Source organism: Bos javanicus, chromosome 16 (assembly GCF_032452875.1).
Source record: "Bos javanicus breed banteng chromosome 16, ARS-OSU_banteng_1.0, whole genome shotgun sequence".
Classification (NCBI taxonomy): Eukaryota; Metazoa; Chordata; class Mammalia; order Artiodactyla; family Bovidae; genus Bos; species Bos javanicus.
Genome location: NC_083883.1, coordinates 31,143,791 through 31,160,079, shown reverse-complemented (window position 1 = coordinate 31,160,079; position 16,289 = coordinate 31,143,791). Strand labels below are relative to the sequence as shown.

Here is a 16,289-nt window from a genome sequence, read left to right as displayed (position 1 = left end):
AGTAAGCAAATTCACTATGTGTTCAAGTAAAAATCTAAGAGAATTATGAAAGAATAAGATCAACAGTAATTATGCACAGTGGCAGATACACTTCTAAGTCTGTGAATCCTGGAAATATAAGAAGTTGGAGGCTTTTGTTCTACACAAATGTAGTAAAAGTCAAATTCTCTAATTCCTGATATTAGCATGAATTATTAGATAAAACGGGGTAAGTAATTGATGGCAAAAAGTACTGGTTAATAACCATATTAAAAGAACCTTGAAGAGAAAAAGATGGACAAATTAGATTTTAAACTCATACTTCTATGGATCTAAATTATAGCTGGTGATATCACTGAACCCATCTTCAGAAGCCATGTTTTGTCAAATGTTTTTTTTTTTAACCCAACAAACATGCATGCAACACCTGCATATCAGGCATGGGGTGAAGCACTGAAGGCACAAAGAGAATACAAGAAAAGAAGGTGAGAATAAAAGAAAGCACGAGAGAGCGGTAGAAGGAAGGAAACCCCAACAATAGAGCAACAAAATTATAAAGATTTAAGAATGTTTCATTAATATTTATAGATTAAGGAAATATTTTACCTAAGCCCTCTGGTAAAAGGCCAGAATGAGAGAACCAAAGAACCACTTGTGCATACTGACAGATGAGCTGGGTAACCATATATTTATTGCTTAAATCTGTAAGACCTGTAAAGAGTTGAAATCAGTTGTTTAGTTTTCAATTTATCAACCACAAATGAAAAATCAAGACACTCTATAGTTCTCAAAAACAGTAACTACTTGGTGATTTTAAACAATATGCATGTATTTTTAAACAAATTTAGCTTGAACAAATAATCTCCAAAATGCTAAACCAACTCACTGACTAAAATAGACATTTTAAGTAAATATGCTTCCATGTTAGCTACACTCCCATTTAGCTATTTTCAATAATCAGATTTATACATTAAAACAAACTAGTACAGTATCATTAATACAGGCTGTTCAAACCAGGCCTTTATATGAAACTGGCTATTTTGTTTCAATGGAAAACCAGAGGAGAAAAATTATGAAGACCAACTCTATGCACAAAAACTTAAAAATAATTTGAAAATCTGAAGTTCTACCACTAATACACTGCCTTAACAATCTTTAAATCCCCAATTTCCCAACCTTATTTAATCATGAACTCATGGTTCATCTAACAACATTCGTAGCTTTTCATTTGAAAAAAAAAACAAAACTAGCATTTGAGAAATAATGGCCTCTTTGCCCAATAATCCATCTAATGCATAGGAAATGTATTCCGTCCCGAATTCAAGAAGCAAAAGTCAATGAAACATTCGTTTACATAAGACAGGAGCACACCTCTCTCAGTGATGTCGTGGGCCTCAGCTGCAAAACAGCTTAAGACTGTACTAAGATTGCTAAGAAGTAAATGGCACTGCTGGAGAGACTGGATAGTCTGTGGGTCGATGAAACGACATGAACCATCAAATAACGGTGTACCTTTCAAGAAAAAAAGACAAGATTAGTTTTGACACACTAAATCTTGACTTAATTAAAATAATAAATGCAAAATATCTCAAATTACTTTAATCATAGAATTATTCTATACATTGTGAGATTTAAAAAGACAAGCTTCAAATGACAAATATCCTCAAGGAATATAGAAACGACAGCTACAAATTCTCTCTTTAAAAAATGCACAATGAGGTGAGCACAGACAAAAGTGATACAGATTCAACTTCAGATTCACTAGAAATCAGTACTATGTTGCTGTGTGATTATTATTTTATAAGAACTCTTTCTTCCACCTCTAGTCTTTGGAAAAGTGAGACAATGAAATTAAGATCCAGAGACTTAATACAATATAACTGCATGCTTGCTATAATGTAGACTTGGCTGTCCTCTCATTTCAAGCTTAAGGCTGAGTTCACAAATGCATTTTTGGACACAACTTAGCGACTAAACAACAACAAAAACACTATACAGAACCCTATATCCTCCTATCAAATTTTGTAGGTTTAAAAAATCCTCTGCTAAGAATAACTTTTTTAAAAGTCCAATTTGTTCACTCAAGACATACCAGTAATAACAAATGCACATATACTTCTAAATAAACTTAAAATGTACTTTCAATGCACAAGGCAATCATATATTACCTTTAATATTATTTTTGCACTAGTTGGACATAATGGGTTTTTAATATTCACAGCATATTTTAAAACTCAAGGTGTACAACAGACTAATAAATAACCTGATATAACTAATGACATGTTAGTAGAAGACAAGAGGTGATTTGAGTTTTTGCCCTACTATTCCGCTTCTTTACACTCCTAAGTATTTTAAATAGAAAATGAATAAAGCTTAGAGATTAACTGGCATATTCTCTTAACTCCATCATCAGCATATCTTATAAATTAAATGCCTAAGATTAAAAGATATAATTCTGAAACTTGCTACTGGAAACATGCCTAACATGTTGCCAATCTAAACAATCTGCTGCAAAATCTTGATCAAAAAAATAATTTTTTCACTCTAATATAAAATGAAATAGTTTCTTTCTGGGACTTCTTCAAAGAGTTTGCAACTTCAAAATAATTAAAAATTTATTGTTATGTACTCAAAACATAAACCAAGATTATTTTTTTATATATATAATACTTACATAGTCTGTCAAATTCCTCTTTTGTGAAAACCACTTTATTCCATGACCATTCAAGAACAAAGCGTAAATTAGCAGCAGAATTTGGTTGTTCTTATTTGTAAATATGGAAGGGAAAAATGAAGAATGGTTACTAATTACAAAAAAAAAAAGAAACTTTGGGGAAGAAACCTGACAAAAACCACCCTGAACAAGTGAGCAACATTAAAATCAATATTGATGGAGACAGACGGGCTGCATCTGTGCTCAGGGTATCACATGAGGGAGCACATCCATTTACGTGATGCTGCTATGAAAAATGTAAACTCTAAATCTAATCATGAGGAAATATCAACAAATACAACCTGAGAGGCAGGCTACAAAATAACAGGCCCATATTCTTTAAAAATGTCAATTTCTTCAAAGACAAATGCTTAAGATTTACACAATATTATGAGCGAGTAAAACAACATGCGAACTAAATATAAAATATATTCTGGACGGGATTCTGAATTCCCTCTCCCTAAAAATGTTACAAAGGACATTACTGGGGCAATTAGTGATATTCCAATAGAATCTACAGATTAGGTAATAGCATGTATCAATATTAATTTTCCTGATTTTTCTAACTCCAAAGTGTTTTGTTAAGTGAATATCCTTGTTCTTATAAGGAAACATATTGAAATATTTTGAGTAAAGAAGCATGATGCCTTCAACTTATCAAATGGTCAGAATAAAAACAACACGTGTGTGTGAAAAGTTTGTTTGCAGAGAGTAAAACATACAACTTGAATCCCCAGAGGATTTTTCTGAATGAAAAAGAGTCAACCCTAAAAGGTTACATACTGTCGGATTCCATTTATGATCACTTCTGAAATGACAAAATGATAGAAATAGACAATAAATGAATGGGTGCTGGGCATTAGGAATGGGGTGGGGGCTGGCGGTAGTAAGCATGGCTATCAAAGAGTAAGAAGAGAAGTCCTGTATGTGATATAATACTAGAGACCTGCCACATCTTATCATTCATGGGGGATAAGGGTACACTGTAAATGTCTTACAATTGCATGTGAACACAATTATCTCAAAATAAAGGTAACTTACCACCCCCCCCCACAGTAAATTGACAATTTTAAAACTACAAAGCATTTTTTAATTGTTAAAAATCATAATCTTACCTTCTGTTATCCATCTTTTGATACACCCTGTCAAAAGTCCCAGAGAACTTGTCTGGATTGCTGCTGACAATATAGCTTCTAACTGTTCTTCCTAAACCATGTTTTAAAAAAAGAAAAGAAAGGGTATGTGATCCGAGACAGAGGTATCAAGTTCTAGCTCACAACCCAAAATTTTAAAGGATTAAAAATCATTATGATTCCCCAGGATGGCTATAAACAAAAAAACAACAAGCACTGGTGATGGTGTAGAAACTCCTCATACACTGCTGCTGCTAAGTCACTTCAGTCGTGTCCGACTCTGTGCGACCCCATAGACCTAGGCAGCCCACCAGGTTCCCCCGTCCTCCAGGCAAGAACACTGGAGTGGGTTGCCATTTCCTTCTCCAATGCACGAAAGTGAAAAGTGAAAGCAAAGTCGCTCAGTTGTGTCCGACCTTTAACATGGACTGCAGCCTACCAAGCTCCTCCGTCCATGGGATTTAATGTTAAAATGAGACAGCCACTTTGGAAACCAGTCTGGTAGTTTCTCAAAATCTTAACTATAAAGTTACCATACGACTCAGTGGTTTCACACTTAGATATACACCCAAGAGAACTGAAAAACAAACATCCACACAAAAACTGTTATATGAAGCATTATTTCTAACAGCCAATAATGGAAACAACCAAAATGCCCTGAAACTGAAGAACAGATAAATAAAATGTGGTATATCATACAGTGGAATATTACACAGCCATGAAACAGGGTGAAGTTCTGATATGTGCTCCAACATGGATAAATCTTGAAAATATTGTTCTAAGTCAAAGAAGTAAGTCACAAAAGGCCACATATTATTTGATTCTATTTATATAAAATGTCAATGGCAACCCACTCCAGTATTCTTGCCTGGAGAATCCCATGGAGAGAGGAGCCTGGCAGGCTACAGTCCATGGGGTTGCAAAGAGTCGGACACAACTGAAGCAACACACACACACACACACACACACACACACACACACAATATGTCTAGACCAAATAAATCTACAAAGACAGTAGATTAGTGGTCACCAAAGACTGGAAGAGAGGAGGAAAAGGAATTGACTGGTTATGGGGTTTGGAGGGAGGTGATAAAAATATTCTGAAATTGAATGTTGTGATAGTTGCACAACTCTATACTAAAAACCACTGAATTATAGGAATTAAATCTCAACAAAGTTGTTTATACTTTATTTACACTTTATTTTACACTTTAAGAATCTATGAATTTCATTCACTACAACAAATGTTTTTTTAAAAAGGAATCACAGGAATAAATAGATGAGTTAAAAAGGAATAGAGAGAGCTACAATATGATAAAGATACCCCAAAACTACAGCATGATTCTAAATGGAGATTCAATAGAACAATTTACATTAAAATCAAGGACAAAACAAGGACGTCTGGTAGTACCATTATTTTTCTATAATCTGTAGAGGTTCCACCAAATGGCATAAGAAAATAAAGTAATAAACTGGGGGGAGGGGTGCAGAAAGCCTGTATTTGCTGATGATTGCATGCCTTGAAAATCTAAGAGATTCTAATCTAGCCAAGTATTAATAGCATCGAATGAATATACAACACCCAACTCTATTTCTGAATGAATATGGGGAAAATGGTCTACTCATAAAAAATACTATAAAACATTTAGGGATAAAAATAGAAACTCACTGGAAAATAACCATTAACTCTTATGACAGATGTAAAAATTAACCCTAAATAAATGGAAAGATACAAATGCCAACTCTCCCTCAAATTAACATGTGAATATAATAAAATGCTCAAAAGAATTCCAACAGGAATACTGGATAAAACCATCTTATAATTAATAAAAAGAGTAAGTGCCTATGAATTCCCAAAAATTATAGATTAAAAAACCAGGCTGCATTTCCAAATATCAAAGCAATATATTAAAATGATATAGAAATAGATAACTAGATTTATGAGACAAGATAAAAGCCCAGAAATAGAACCCAGTTGATACGGGCATATAGTATCAGATAAAGGCAATATTTCAGTAGCATGAGAAAAAGATATTTTGGGTCCTGTTTCACAAATGATATAACACAGCTAGACTAATCATCTGGGGGAAAAATAACTGAACCTTTATTTTATCTGACACACAGAAAATGAGTTAGAGCCTTAAAGAAACATTTGGGTGTTAAAATTTTAAGCCAGAGTCAGAGCTATAAAATGCATTTGACTATAAAAACATTATTTTGAATGTGGTAAGAAATATCATGAAACAGTGAAGAGCAAACAAAAGGGGTACCATCTGTAAGATTTATGACAGGATAAATATCTACATATTTTATAAAGCTTTTCCATAAACAACCCAATTAGAGAAAAAGTATATCAGTATGTCATTCACAGAAAAAACCCTGATAACAAATATATGTATATATACTATCATTTTTTTATTGTATATGGCAGGATAAAGAGATATAGGAAAGTATACACATCAAAAAGTCCATATACCATACATACAACTAACAACTAATTACCAACTGGACACTGATGAAACTGATCCAAGTCTAGATTAAGACTATTTCCCAGAAGCCCTGTCTCCTCCTACCTAATCAAAAGAAATTTCCATTCACTCCTCCCATCCTCCATGGTAACCACTCTAACATTTTGAAGGAATCTCTTCCTCGCTTTTTTTGCTTCATCTCGACATATCCATTACTAACCAATTCAGCTCAATTTGGTCTATTTTAGGAATAAAGTTTTTAAAAAGATACATGAAAAAAGTCAACAAAATGCCAATATTTGCATGCCTCCAAATACTTTAGCCTATTTTCTAAATTGAAATTATTCATGTTTTATCTATGTAAGTAGAAAGAAACCAAGGGTTGAATTACCAGATTCAAAATAATCACAAAAAGATACTAAATGCTATTTGACTAACATGGCTGAATGGTTGAATTATAGCTATTTTTTCTCACTTTTTCTTATTTAAAAAAACTTATTTATTTATATTTGGCTACGGGGTTCTTCGCTGCTGCATGGGTTTTTCCTCTAAAGCCACGAGTGGGGGCTACTCTCCAGTTGCGGTACTTGGGCTTCTCATTGCAGTGGCTTCTCTGTTGCAGAAGAGGGGCTCTAGGGTGCGCAGACCCCGGGAGTTGTGGCATGTGGGCTCCGCAGTTGCAGCTCCTGGGTTCTAGAGCACAGGCTTCAGTAGTTGTGGAGCACAGATTTAGTTGCTCCATGGCATGTGGGACCTTCCTGGACCAGGGATCAAACACATGTCTCCTGCACTGGCAGGTGGATTCTTATCCACTGCACCACCAGAGTAACCTCTCACTTTACTCTTCTTTTTAAAACTAGATATCATTGCTTGTAACTAAGTTTCATAATATAGAATAGGGGGGATTGGTATTAATTCTCTAAAATAAAAAAAATTAAATGGAGCACTTAAAGTGCTCCTTAAGGATGATGAACACTAATACTAATTTGGAGCCTGTGGCAGGGAAGGATAATTTCCTGACCACAGGGTCCTATGAGCAAGGGCCACCAAGACAAAATTTACCTAAGGTTTTTTAATGAACCCAATTCAGAGCTCTGTTTATGTAGAAGACAGTTTATAATCTGTTACTGACTCACTCAACATATGAAAAGGAAAGAACCATCAAACATTTAAGTATAGCCACCAAATCAAAAGGCTTCTCTGGCAGCTCAGATGGTAAACAATCTGCCTGCAATGCAAGAGACGTACGTTCAGACCCTGGGTTAGGAAGGTCCCCTGGAGGAGGAAATGGCAACCCACTCCAATACCCTTGCCTGGAGAATCCCATGGACAGAGGAGCCTGGTGGGCTATAGTCCATAGGGTCGCAAAGTATCAAATATGACTGAGCAACTAAATAACAACCAGATCAAAAAGACTAAAATAATAAAAAATAACTCCAGATAAAACAGGCATAATACAGGAACTAAATAAAACCTGAAACATAGAGCTAGAAGATATTTCATCCATAAAATATAACAGAATACTACCAAAAAAGAATGATCAAAGAGTAAGAGCGTGTAGAAATTTTAAATTGGGGCTAAATTTTTTAAATCTAAAAAAAAGAAAATTAGATGAAAACATCTCCCAGAAAGCAAAATCAAGAGGCAAACGACACACAGTTGGAAAGCAAAGATAAGCTAACATAAGACCAACTAAGGATAGTCAATATTTGTCTAAAGGGGTTCTACAAAGAGCAAAACCAAACTGAAATGTTGATATCCAGTAAGTTCCTCATCAACTGCAGACAGGAAACATTTGGGGGTGGGGGAGATTACAGAAAGTTCCAAAAAAAAAACAACTTGAATTTGAGGTGTGCCAGCAACTACTGCGGAGAAGGCAATGGCACCCCACTCCAGTACTTTGCCTGGAAAATCCCATGGATGGAGGAGCTTTGGTAGGCTGCAGTCCATGGGGTCGCTAAGAGTTAGACACGACTGAGCGACTTCCCTTTCACTTTTCACTTTCATGCATTGGAGAAGGAAATGGCAACCCACTCCAGTGTTCTCGCTTGGAGAATCCCAGGGACGGGGGAGCCTGGTGGGCTGCCATCTGTGGGATCACACAGAGTCGGACACAACTGAAGTGACTTAGCAGCAGCAGCAACTACTAACATGCGTGTATGTTGTATTAAGTACTTTAATCTAGAGATGATTTAAAGTACATAAGTGGGTGTGCACAGGTTATATGCAAATACCATGCCTTATTATGTAAGTTAATTGCTGCTGCTGCTAAGTCACTTCAGTTGTGTCCGACTGTGCGACCCCATAGATGGCAGCCCACCAGGCTCCCCCACGAGTGGGTTGCCATTTCCTTCTCCAATGCATGAAAGTGAAAAGTGAAAGTGAAGTTGCTCAGTTGTGTCCAACCCTCATCGACCCCTGGACTGCAGCCTTCCAGGCTCCTCCATCCATGGGATTTTCCAGGCAAGAGTACTGGAGTGGGGCGCCACTGCCTTCTCCGATAAGTTAATTGAGCATCCTTCAATTTTGGTATCTATGGGCATCCAGGAAACCAATCCCTCACGGGTACCGAGGGTTGACTGAACATGACTACATGGTCAATATTTGCTCAGTACAGTGATACAAAAGGGAGGAGGGGAGAAAGGGAAAAAAAAAATCCTGATAATAGATTGACTATTTCTCTTATTTTCATGACATTAGGTATTAGAGTCCAACTGCAGGTGTTAAACCGTCAGCAGCAATATTCACAATTCATCTGATATTTAAAAGGCTCCTTCCCTAACAATTCATTACGCTACATATCTGCAATTATTTAAATAACTTAATTCAAACATTATTTGAGGGGAAAGAGTTATTAAAACATTTTCTCCTTCTCCAAGGAAAAACGACCTGGGGTTTGTTTACTTTCAGCAAATACCAAGTTAAAATGTTGAATTTTAAGTTGTCACTAGACAACACTGTTTAAAAATGTCTCCTGACTGGTAAAATGTATTGTGACTCTAAAAACTGTGTGGATTTTACAATATTTTTATTTATGTATCCATTGGGAAATTAAGCCTGTCTTCCATTACTAAGTTTGACTCCCGTAACTCTCTTGTGTTTTGCAGAAACCTGGAATCTTCACTAATAGGCTTTCATAAAAGCAGTTTTTATAGAGCAGTGGTTCTCAAACCATCAGAAATCACATCAAGGGCTTATTAAAACAACTATGACTTCTACTCATGACATGCCTGATGCATCCATGATGTTTCCTAGCCTATAGTTCAGTTCAGTCTCGCTCAGTCGTGTCCAACTCTTTGTGACCCCAAGGACTCACAGCACACCAGGCTTCCCTGTCCATCACCACCTCCCGGGGTTTACTCAAACTCATGTCCGTCGAGTCGATGATGCCATCCAACCATCTCATCCTCTGTCGTCCCTTCTCCTCCCACCTTCAACCTTTCCCAGCATCAGGATCTTTTCTAATGAGTCAGTTCTTCCCATCAGGTGGCCAAAGTATTGGAGCTTCAGCTTCAGCATCAGTTCTTCTAATGAATATTCAGAACTGATTTACTTTAGGATGGACTGGTTGGATCTCCTTGCAGTCCAAGGGACTCTCAAGAGTCTTTTCCAACACCACAGTTCAAAAGCATCAATTCTTCGGCTCTCAGCTTTCTTTATGGTCCAACTCTCACATCCATACATGACTACTGGGAAAACCATAGCTTTGACTAGATGGACCTTTGTCAGTAAAATAATGTCTTTGCTTTTTAATATGCTGTCTACACTGGTCATAGCTTTCCTTCCAAGGAGCAAGAGTCTTTTAAATTCATGGGTGCAGTCAACATCTGCAGTGATTTTGGAGCCCAAGGAAATAAAGGCTCTCACTGTTTTGCTTCCCCATCTATTTGCCATGAAGTTATGTGACCAGATGCCATGATCTTTGTTTTTTGAAAGTTGAGTTTCAAGTCAGCTTTTTTTTCACTAGCCTATAGACCTGGTGTCAAGTTATACCTATGGGATCCTGCAGGTATGAATTTTAAGCCAAATCCAAGAACCACAGCTACTGACATGCAAAGCTGGCATTACACTACTTAACTTACTTTTTAAGATATTAATAGATTTTTGTTGTAATAGAAAGCTAATGACATGATCCAAAAGAAACAACAAGAGTTAAAAATCTCTCACCTGACTTAAACTGGAAGGTTGAATATCAATAAGTCTTGGTGAGAGAAGGCCAGCCACAAGACATCGATTATAACCATCAGGAATGACTTCATTGAGAGATGGTCCTGATTTCTTTAAAAAAGTCAAAGTCTATAACAGAATGATTAATAAGATATCAGTCAATAATCAATTCAAATAATCAAATTTAAGAATAACCAATAAACCCATTATCCTACTTTACACTTAACAGTATGAAGAAAACTAAAAGGCACTGAATGAAAATTGTGGAAGACTACTTTTCTGTACTTCTTGCAAGGAAAAGAGCTCATAGGTTCTTGAGGTAACCAATGCTTGTCAGTCACAAATACTACTACTGATAATGCAATTATCAGTACTACTGAAAAAGCAATTTTAAATTGCTTATATATGAGGTAACCCTGTTATCTTCTGTAAGGCTGATAGACTTGGTAACAGATCTTAACAAACTTAATACACACAAAAGAAAAAGCTTGCAGTTTATTCTTCTTGGTCTAATGTGAAAGAGATCTGATATGAAGTATAAATATGACATTCATCCATATCTAGCTGATTATCATTTTAAGGATATGCCACTTAATGTTTTCCTGGAAAAGTATTTTCAACATAATCCACTCTGAGCCGGTCACTGTGCCACTGTGCCAGGTACCTTTTTTGCATTACTTCATTTACCCATACGCTTTTTAAGAAGGAAGAGAATTAAGAAGATGGAGTAAAGGAAGGTATTGACTTACTTTTGCTTAGGGTTCAGGAGCTAACATCCATATAAAGCTGCTATAAACACCCTAATAGCTCTTCCTAGAAGGTTGCCGTCAGTAATTGATGCTACTAGCTGCTATCTCATATACCTAGCAGAAGCTACCTTTTAAGATGAAAGAGTAGTTTATATAAATAACACTAAAGTTTAAATCCATGATCTGACTTCAGCTCAAGAAGAAACACTCTGTCCAAATTGTTATTTCTTACTCACCTCCTTTTGAAAGCCAGTACAAGTTATATGAACAACTCCTGAGTTTAACAAACAAGTGGCATCTAAAAAAAAAGAAAAAAAGATTTTAAAAAATCCAGTTACACATTATATTTGGGATGGTATTAGTACAACAAAATTTATCCTAAGAACAAATTACTAGGCAAGGCATGGTATTACTACATACAATAAATTTTAAAATAATTTGTTCCTGTATTTCTATCCTAACAAGACACCAAACTTTATCACAAGTTAATATGAAATAGTTAATGTTTTACAGCAAATTCAAATATTGATAATTTTTCTATAAAACATACAATCATTAAATTTCTTGTGTACATATATCAAATTAACATCGTAACTTATCCATACATGTTAACTAATCATAATGAGAAATGAATGATAATACACTACACACAGCACAAATATACATACTCTTACATGTTATTTTTCTCAAAAAGTAATGTTAAATAAATACATACCAAAATTGTAAGTACTTGGGTTAAAAAACTGCTCAGGAGGTGGATATGAGGGAGGAACTCCTCGACTTAAACTTCTCTCATGTACTAATATATCCAAGATGTAATGTGGAGACGTCCTACTTACAACAGCATCCAGTGACCACAACGCAAAATAAGAGCAGTTATGCAGATATTCTCCTGATCTAAAAGAAATTGTATACAATTAAGTCAATAAACTACTACACATAAAAATTCCTAGAGAATTTTACATACATAGAGAAATCATACCTTAACGAATCTGGCATTTGTGCATGGTACCAACGATTTATGTCGAAAAGCCCCAAATATATAGAAGGCTTTCCCTGTCCATATATATTCACCTGCCAGGTAAAGACTGAAACACTGGTGTCAGGAGACAGAGCTAAAAGAAGAGATAATTTTTAAAAACAGAATAAATAATCTCAAAATAAATACAACAAATATAAGTAGGAAGATTTTCCCATAAATTAAGAGGTTTAACTCATATCTGATTTGTTAAAACACATTTCTATCATTTATTCTGTAACAAGAGGTTCATTCACTTCTATCTTGACTGTTTTTCTATTTCAAGAAGACCTTATTAAAATGCATTCATCAGAAAAACAGTAACTTTGGCTTGTCTTCAGTTAACAGTTTGGCAACTTCAAGATGCTGTAAGGAGAAAGTAGAAAATGATTTGAATGAAAGTTCTCCCACAAATAAATCATTGCTAGTACCAGAGACTATGTGTGTGTGTGGACACACACATGTGCAAGTTCAGTCATGTCTGACTCTTGAAACCACGTGGACTGTAGCCTGCCAGGCTCCTCTGTCCATGGGATTTCCCAGGCAAGAATACTGGAGTGAGTTGCCATTTCCTCCTCCAGGGGATCGTCCTGACCCAGGAAGTGAACCCACATCTCCTGCTTTGGCAGGAGGATTCTTTACCTCTGAGTCACCTGGGAAGCCCAGAGAGTATCAATACTTAAAATGGATATCTTTGGGCTTTAGGGCTTAACTCTGTAGAAGAATTCTAGCTGAGAAGGATTGATCCAGCTATATGCTAAGGCACTGGTGGCAGGGGAGAGAGACAAGCACCCAAATGGTACGTGGAATGGAAAGATAGGAACAAAGATGAGAGACCAATAGAAGGAAAAAGGAAAGTAAAAATCCAAGACATAACTAATAGGAAATATAAAAAAGATATGAGTGGGGAGTAAGAGACAGAGTTCCATAAATTCTGTTTTGACATGTTTAGTTGGATATGAAAAATGGGGACCAGAACAGAGGAAATCTCTAGGATGAATAAGCTATACATGAGAATAAATCCCAATAGGAACAAGCTAAACCAGGGCCCCACTAAGCATTCTCAGAACTGAATAAACCTATCATGTTGTCCCATTCAATTCTTAACAACCACCCTTTGCAGAAGGTATAAATGTATTATTCCACTCACAGATAAGGAAACAAAAGCTTAGTCACAAATGTTAAATAATTTGCGAAAGGACTTCCCTGGTGGCTCAGATGGCAAAGCGTCTGCCTACAATGCAGGAGACCCGGGTTTGATCCCTGTGTTGGGAAGATTCCCTGGAGAAGGCAATGGCAACCCACTCCAGTACTCCTGCCTGGAAAATCCCCTGGATGGAGGAGCCTTGTAGGCTCCTCCGTGGTGGGCTGCAGTCCATGGGGTCGCTAAGAGTTGGACACGACTGAGCAACTTCATCTTCACAACCAGCGACAGAGCTGGGATTTGAATCCATGTTGGATTCTAAAATCTATGCCATTTTCATTCTGTCACAATATTTACCAGGAAGAACAACTAGAGGAAACAAAAAATTCAAGACAACAAAGCATGTTTGTTGTGTATGTCTCAAAAAATACAGAAGTAAACATTATTCAGAGACTACTCATACTAGTCACAACTAGAGACCTTTTTGTGTGTGTCTGTTTTGAGAGGCGGATAAAAATAAAGAGGTTGCTCATTAATCTATTCAATTCTTGAGTTCTACACATCACGATCTGGAGAACAAGAAATACCTCGGATCTCACACAATTCTAAATAAATCCCACAATTAGTATTCCAACTTTTTAACTGCCAGGAGTACAAACTCTAGAAACCAATATCTGTCATATATCTTAAATCAAGACAAATCTTAAGCATTCACATGATATATAATAAAAGTGCTTTAAACCAACCTTCATTCATGCTTTCCTCCCTGTCACCGTGAGATCGAAATTTCTCTATACTCTGGCATCCCAAAAGTTTGGTATTACCAGTCTGTCCCCTCAAAGGAAACATGCCACCTGTGAGGTCCAGTGTGTATCTTTCTTCACAGTACTCCAACCCCTGAAATACAAAATGTACACCAATCTATGTCTTAATAGGATTCTAAGAAAAAGTTATTCTAAAATTAAATGTTCAAGAATTTCCACACAATATAAAGAAAACAAAAAAGTTAAAAGACGGAAGAGAACAAATTATTCAAGAAAGCTCTAAAATTTACACATGGGATAAAACACAAATAGAAAGGCTGATTTTGTTTCTCAAAAATAATTATCAATAAATCTTCTAAAGCTGTTATCAAACACAGGAACCTTCATGCATTACTGGTTGGGGTATAAATTGGACCTAAGCAATGAAATTACAAATACATATTCTCTAAACCAGCAAACCTACTTCTTTGTTTTCATTGAAGTTCTTGCTCTAGTTCTTAAATTTTTATTCACTGATCCCTGTAAGAATCTGACAAAAGCTATGAAGAATAGCTTCTATTTTCTCTAGAAGAATGCATAGTTTTCCCTTGTTCTCCATGAAGAACTGGTTCTGGGACCTTCTTCCAATATCAAAATCTGTGGATGCTCAAGTCTCTTATATAAAATGGTGTAATACTTGCATATAACCTATGCACATTCTCCTATAGACTTTGAATCATTTCTAGATCACTTATTAATACCTAATACAATGTGAATGACATATAAATAGTTGCTGTGGCACAGCAAATTCAAGTTTTGTGTTCTGAAACCTTCTGGAATTCCTCCCCCCCATATTTCTGATCCAAGATTCACTGAATCCACAGATGTGGAACTGGAGAGTTGGAGGAGGGGGGTTCGGGGATGACATGGACACTGTGATCATAAAAATACCACACAAAATTGAAGGGCTTCATGAATTCCCTAAAACCCAATCACACACCCTCAAATACAAGGTTAAAAAGCCTGTTCTAGAGAAAGTATTGTGACAGCTAACCAAATATGGTTATTTGGTTATTAGCAGCACTTCACTACTTCCTCAAGAATTCAGTCAGAAAAATAGTCACTTAAAATGCTAGATGTATTTATCCTCTCTTACAACTGTAAGCAACCAGACTATAAAGTCTACCCCATGGCTTACTGCTTGTTATATTAGAGCAACAAAGTGGGGTTATTTTTCCTGGCTACCAACTAGGCCATAAGCTTGAGTCTTGTCTAATCTCTTCATTCTAGAGAAAAATTATACCTGAAGATTTTAAGATTGCCACCTTGGTAAAATACCAGTGTCCTGATTCCTAAATCTAATACTTTTTACATTATATTATGAATACAGTATTAACTTGAATAGAAGAAAAGATTGTAATATCTCAATAGCTTAAAACAAAGACTTAAAATAGCCAAACAATAAAACTGATACTATCAACCCATATCACCATTTACCTCATATAAGATTTGTCCTGATGCCAAACACTTTCTGTCACCAAAGGCCAGCTGAAGCAGATGTAAACTCAAAACATCCCCTTCACTGAAAGGAACAGAAATTAGCTGAGGAGAAATACTAAATACCATATTAATGCATTAAGCACCTCTTATTGCTCAAATAAATTTAATTTGGGTACAATATTGAGTGCATGTGACAAAACTGAAGTTGTTATAAAGAATTTAGTTTTACTTGGTTGTTTTCACAAAATGTAGTCCTTTGAAATAATAGCCGATTTAATTTTTATTGATTCTAATTAACTTAAGCTTATGTTGCTTGCATATTTTAAGTGACATCTTACATGGAAGACTATAAAGCTACTCAAAATTCATTCTTTCTCCCTGTCTTTCATAGGTGTGCTTTAGTTAGACAGTATTGGAAGAAAAAATAAATGGGATACAAAAATTGTTGAGATAAATGTCTTCTTATTCACCACATGGAGTCTTCACCAGGCACATTACTCAAGCTGCTGCCAGCCCACATCACACTTGGATGGAAATATGGACCTAATGAAGACTATTCCAATAGCTGTCTCCATATTTTTATTTTGATTTTCCTCCAGGATTGACAGAAGTGAATCTGTCAATCAATTAATTAATGAATTCTTTAAATCAGAATTAATTAATTTTTAATTAATT

At 35.8% G+C, this 16,289-nt stretch overlaps 1 protein-coding gene across 6 annotated transcripts in view; it reads right to left on the bottom strand.

Moving 5' to 3' along the window:
• Window positions 1-16,289, bottom strand: part of AHCTF1 (AT-hook containing transcription factor 1) — a 95,366-nt gene that overhangs the window by 43,499 nt on the left and 35,578 nt on the right. For all 6 annotated transcript variants that reach the window (XR_009729904.1, XM_061382436.1, XM_061382432.1 and 3 more), the window contains exons 7-16: window positions 15,612-15,696; window positions 14,118-14,268; window positions 12,192-12,324; window positions 11,925-12,106; window positions 11,446-11,507; window positions 10,461-10,589; window positions 3,808-3,898; window positions 2,654-2,743; window positions 1,351-1,491; window positions 586-690 (exon numbers count right to left, since the gene is read on the bottom strand). Coding sequence is in view for 5 of the 6 variants with exons in the window: in XM_061382436.1 (XP_061238420.1) it covers window positions 586-690; window positions 1,351-1,491; window positions 2,654-2,743; window positions 3,808-3,898; window positions 10,461-10,589; window positions 11,446-11,507; window positions 11,925-12,106; window positions 12,192-12,324; window positions 14,118-14,268; window positions 15,612-15,696 (1,169 nt within the window). In the remaining variant the exon portion in view is untranslated. The remainder of the gene's footprint in view (window positions 1-585; window positions 691-1,350; window positions 1,492-2,653; window positions 2,744-3,807; window positions 3,899-10,460; window positions 10,590-11,445; window positions 11,508-11,924; window positions 12,107-12,191; window positions 12,325-14,117; window positions 14,269-15,611; window positions 15,697-16,289) is intronic.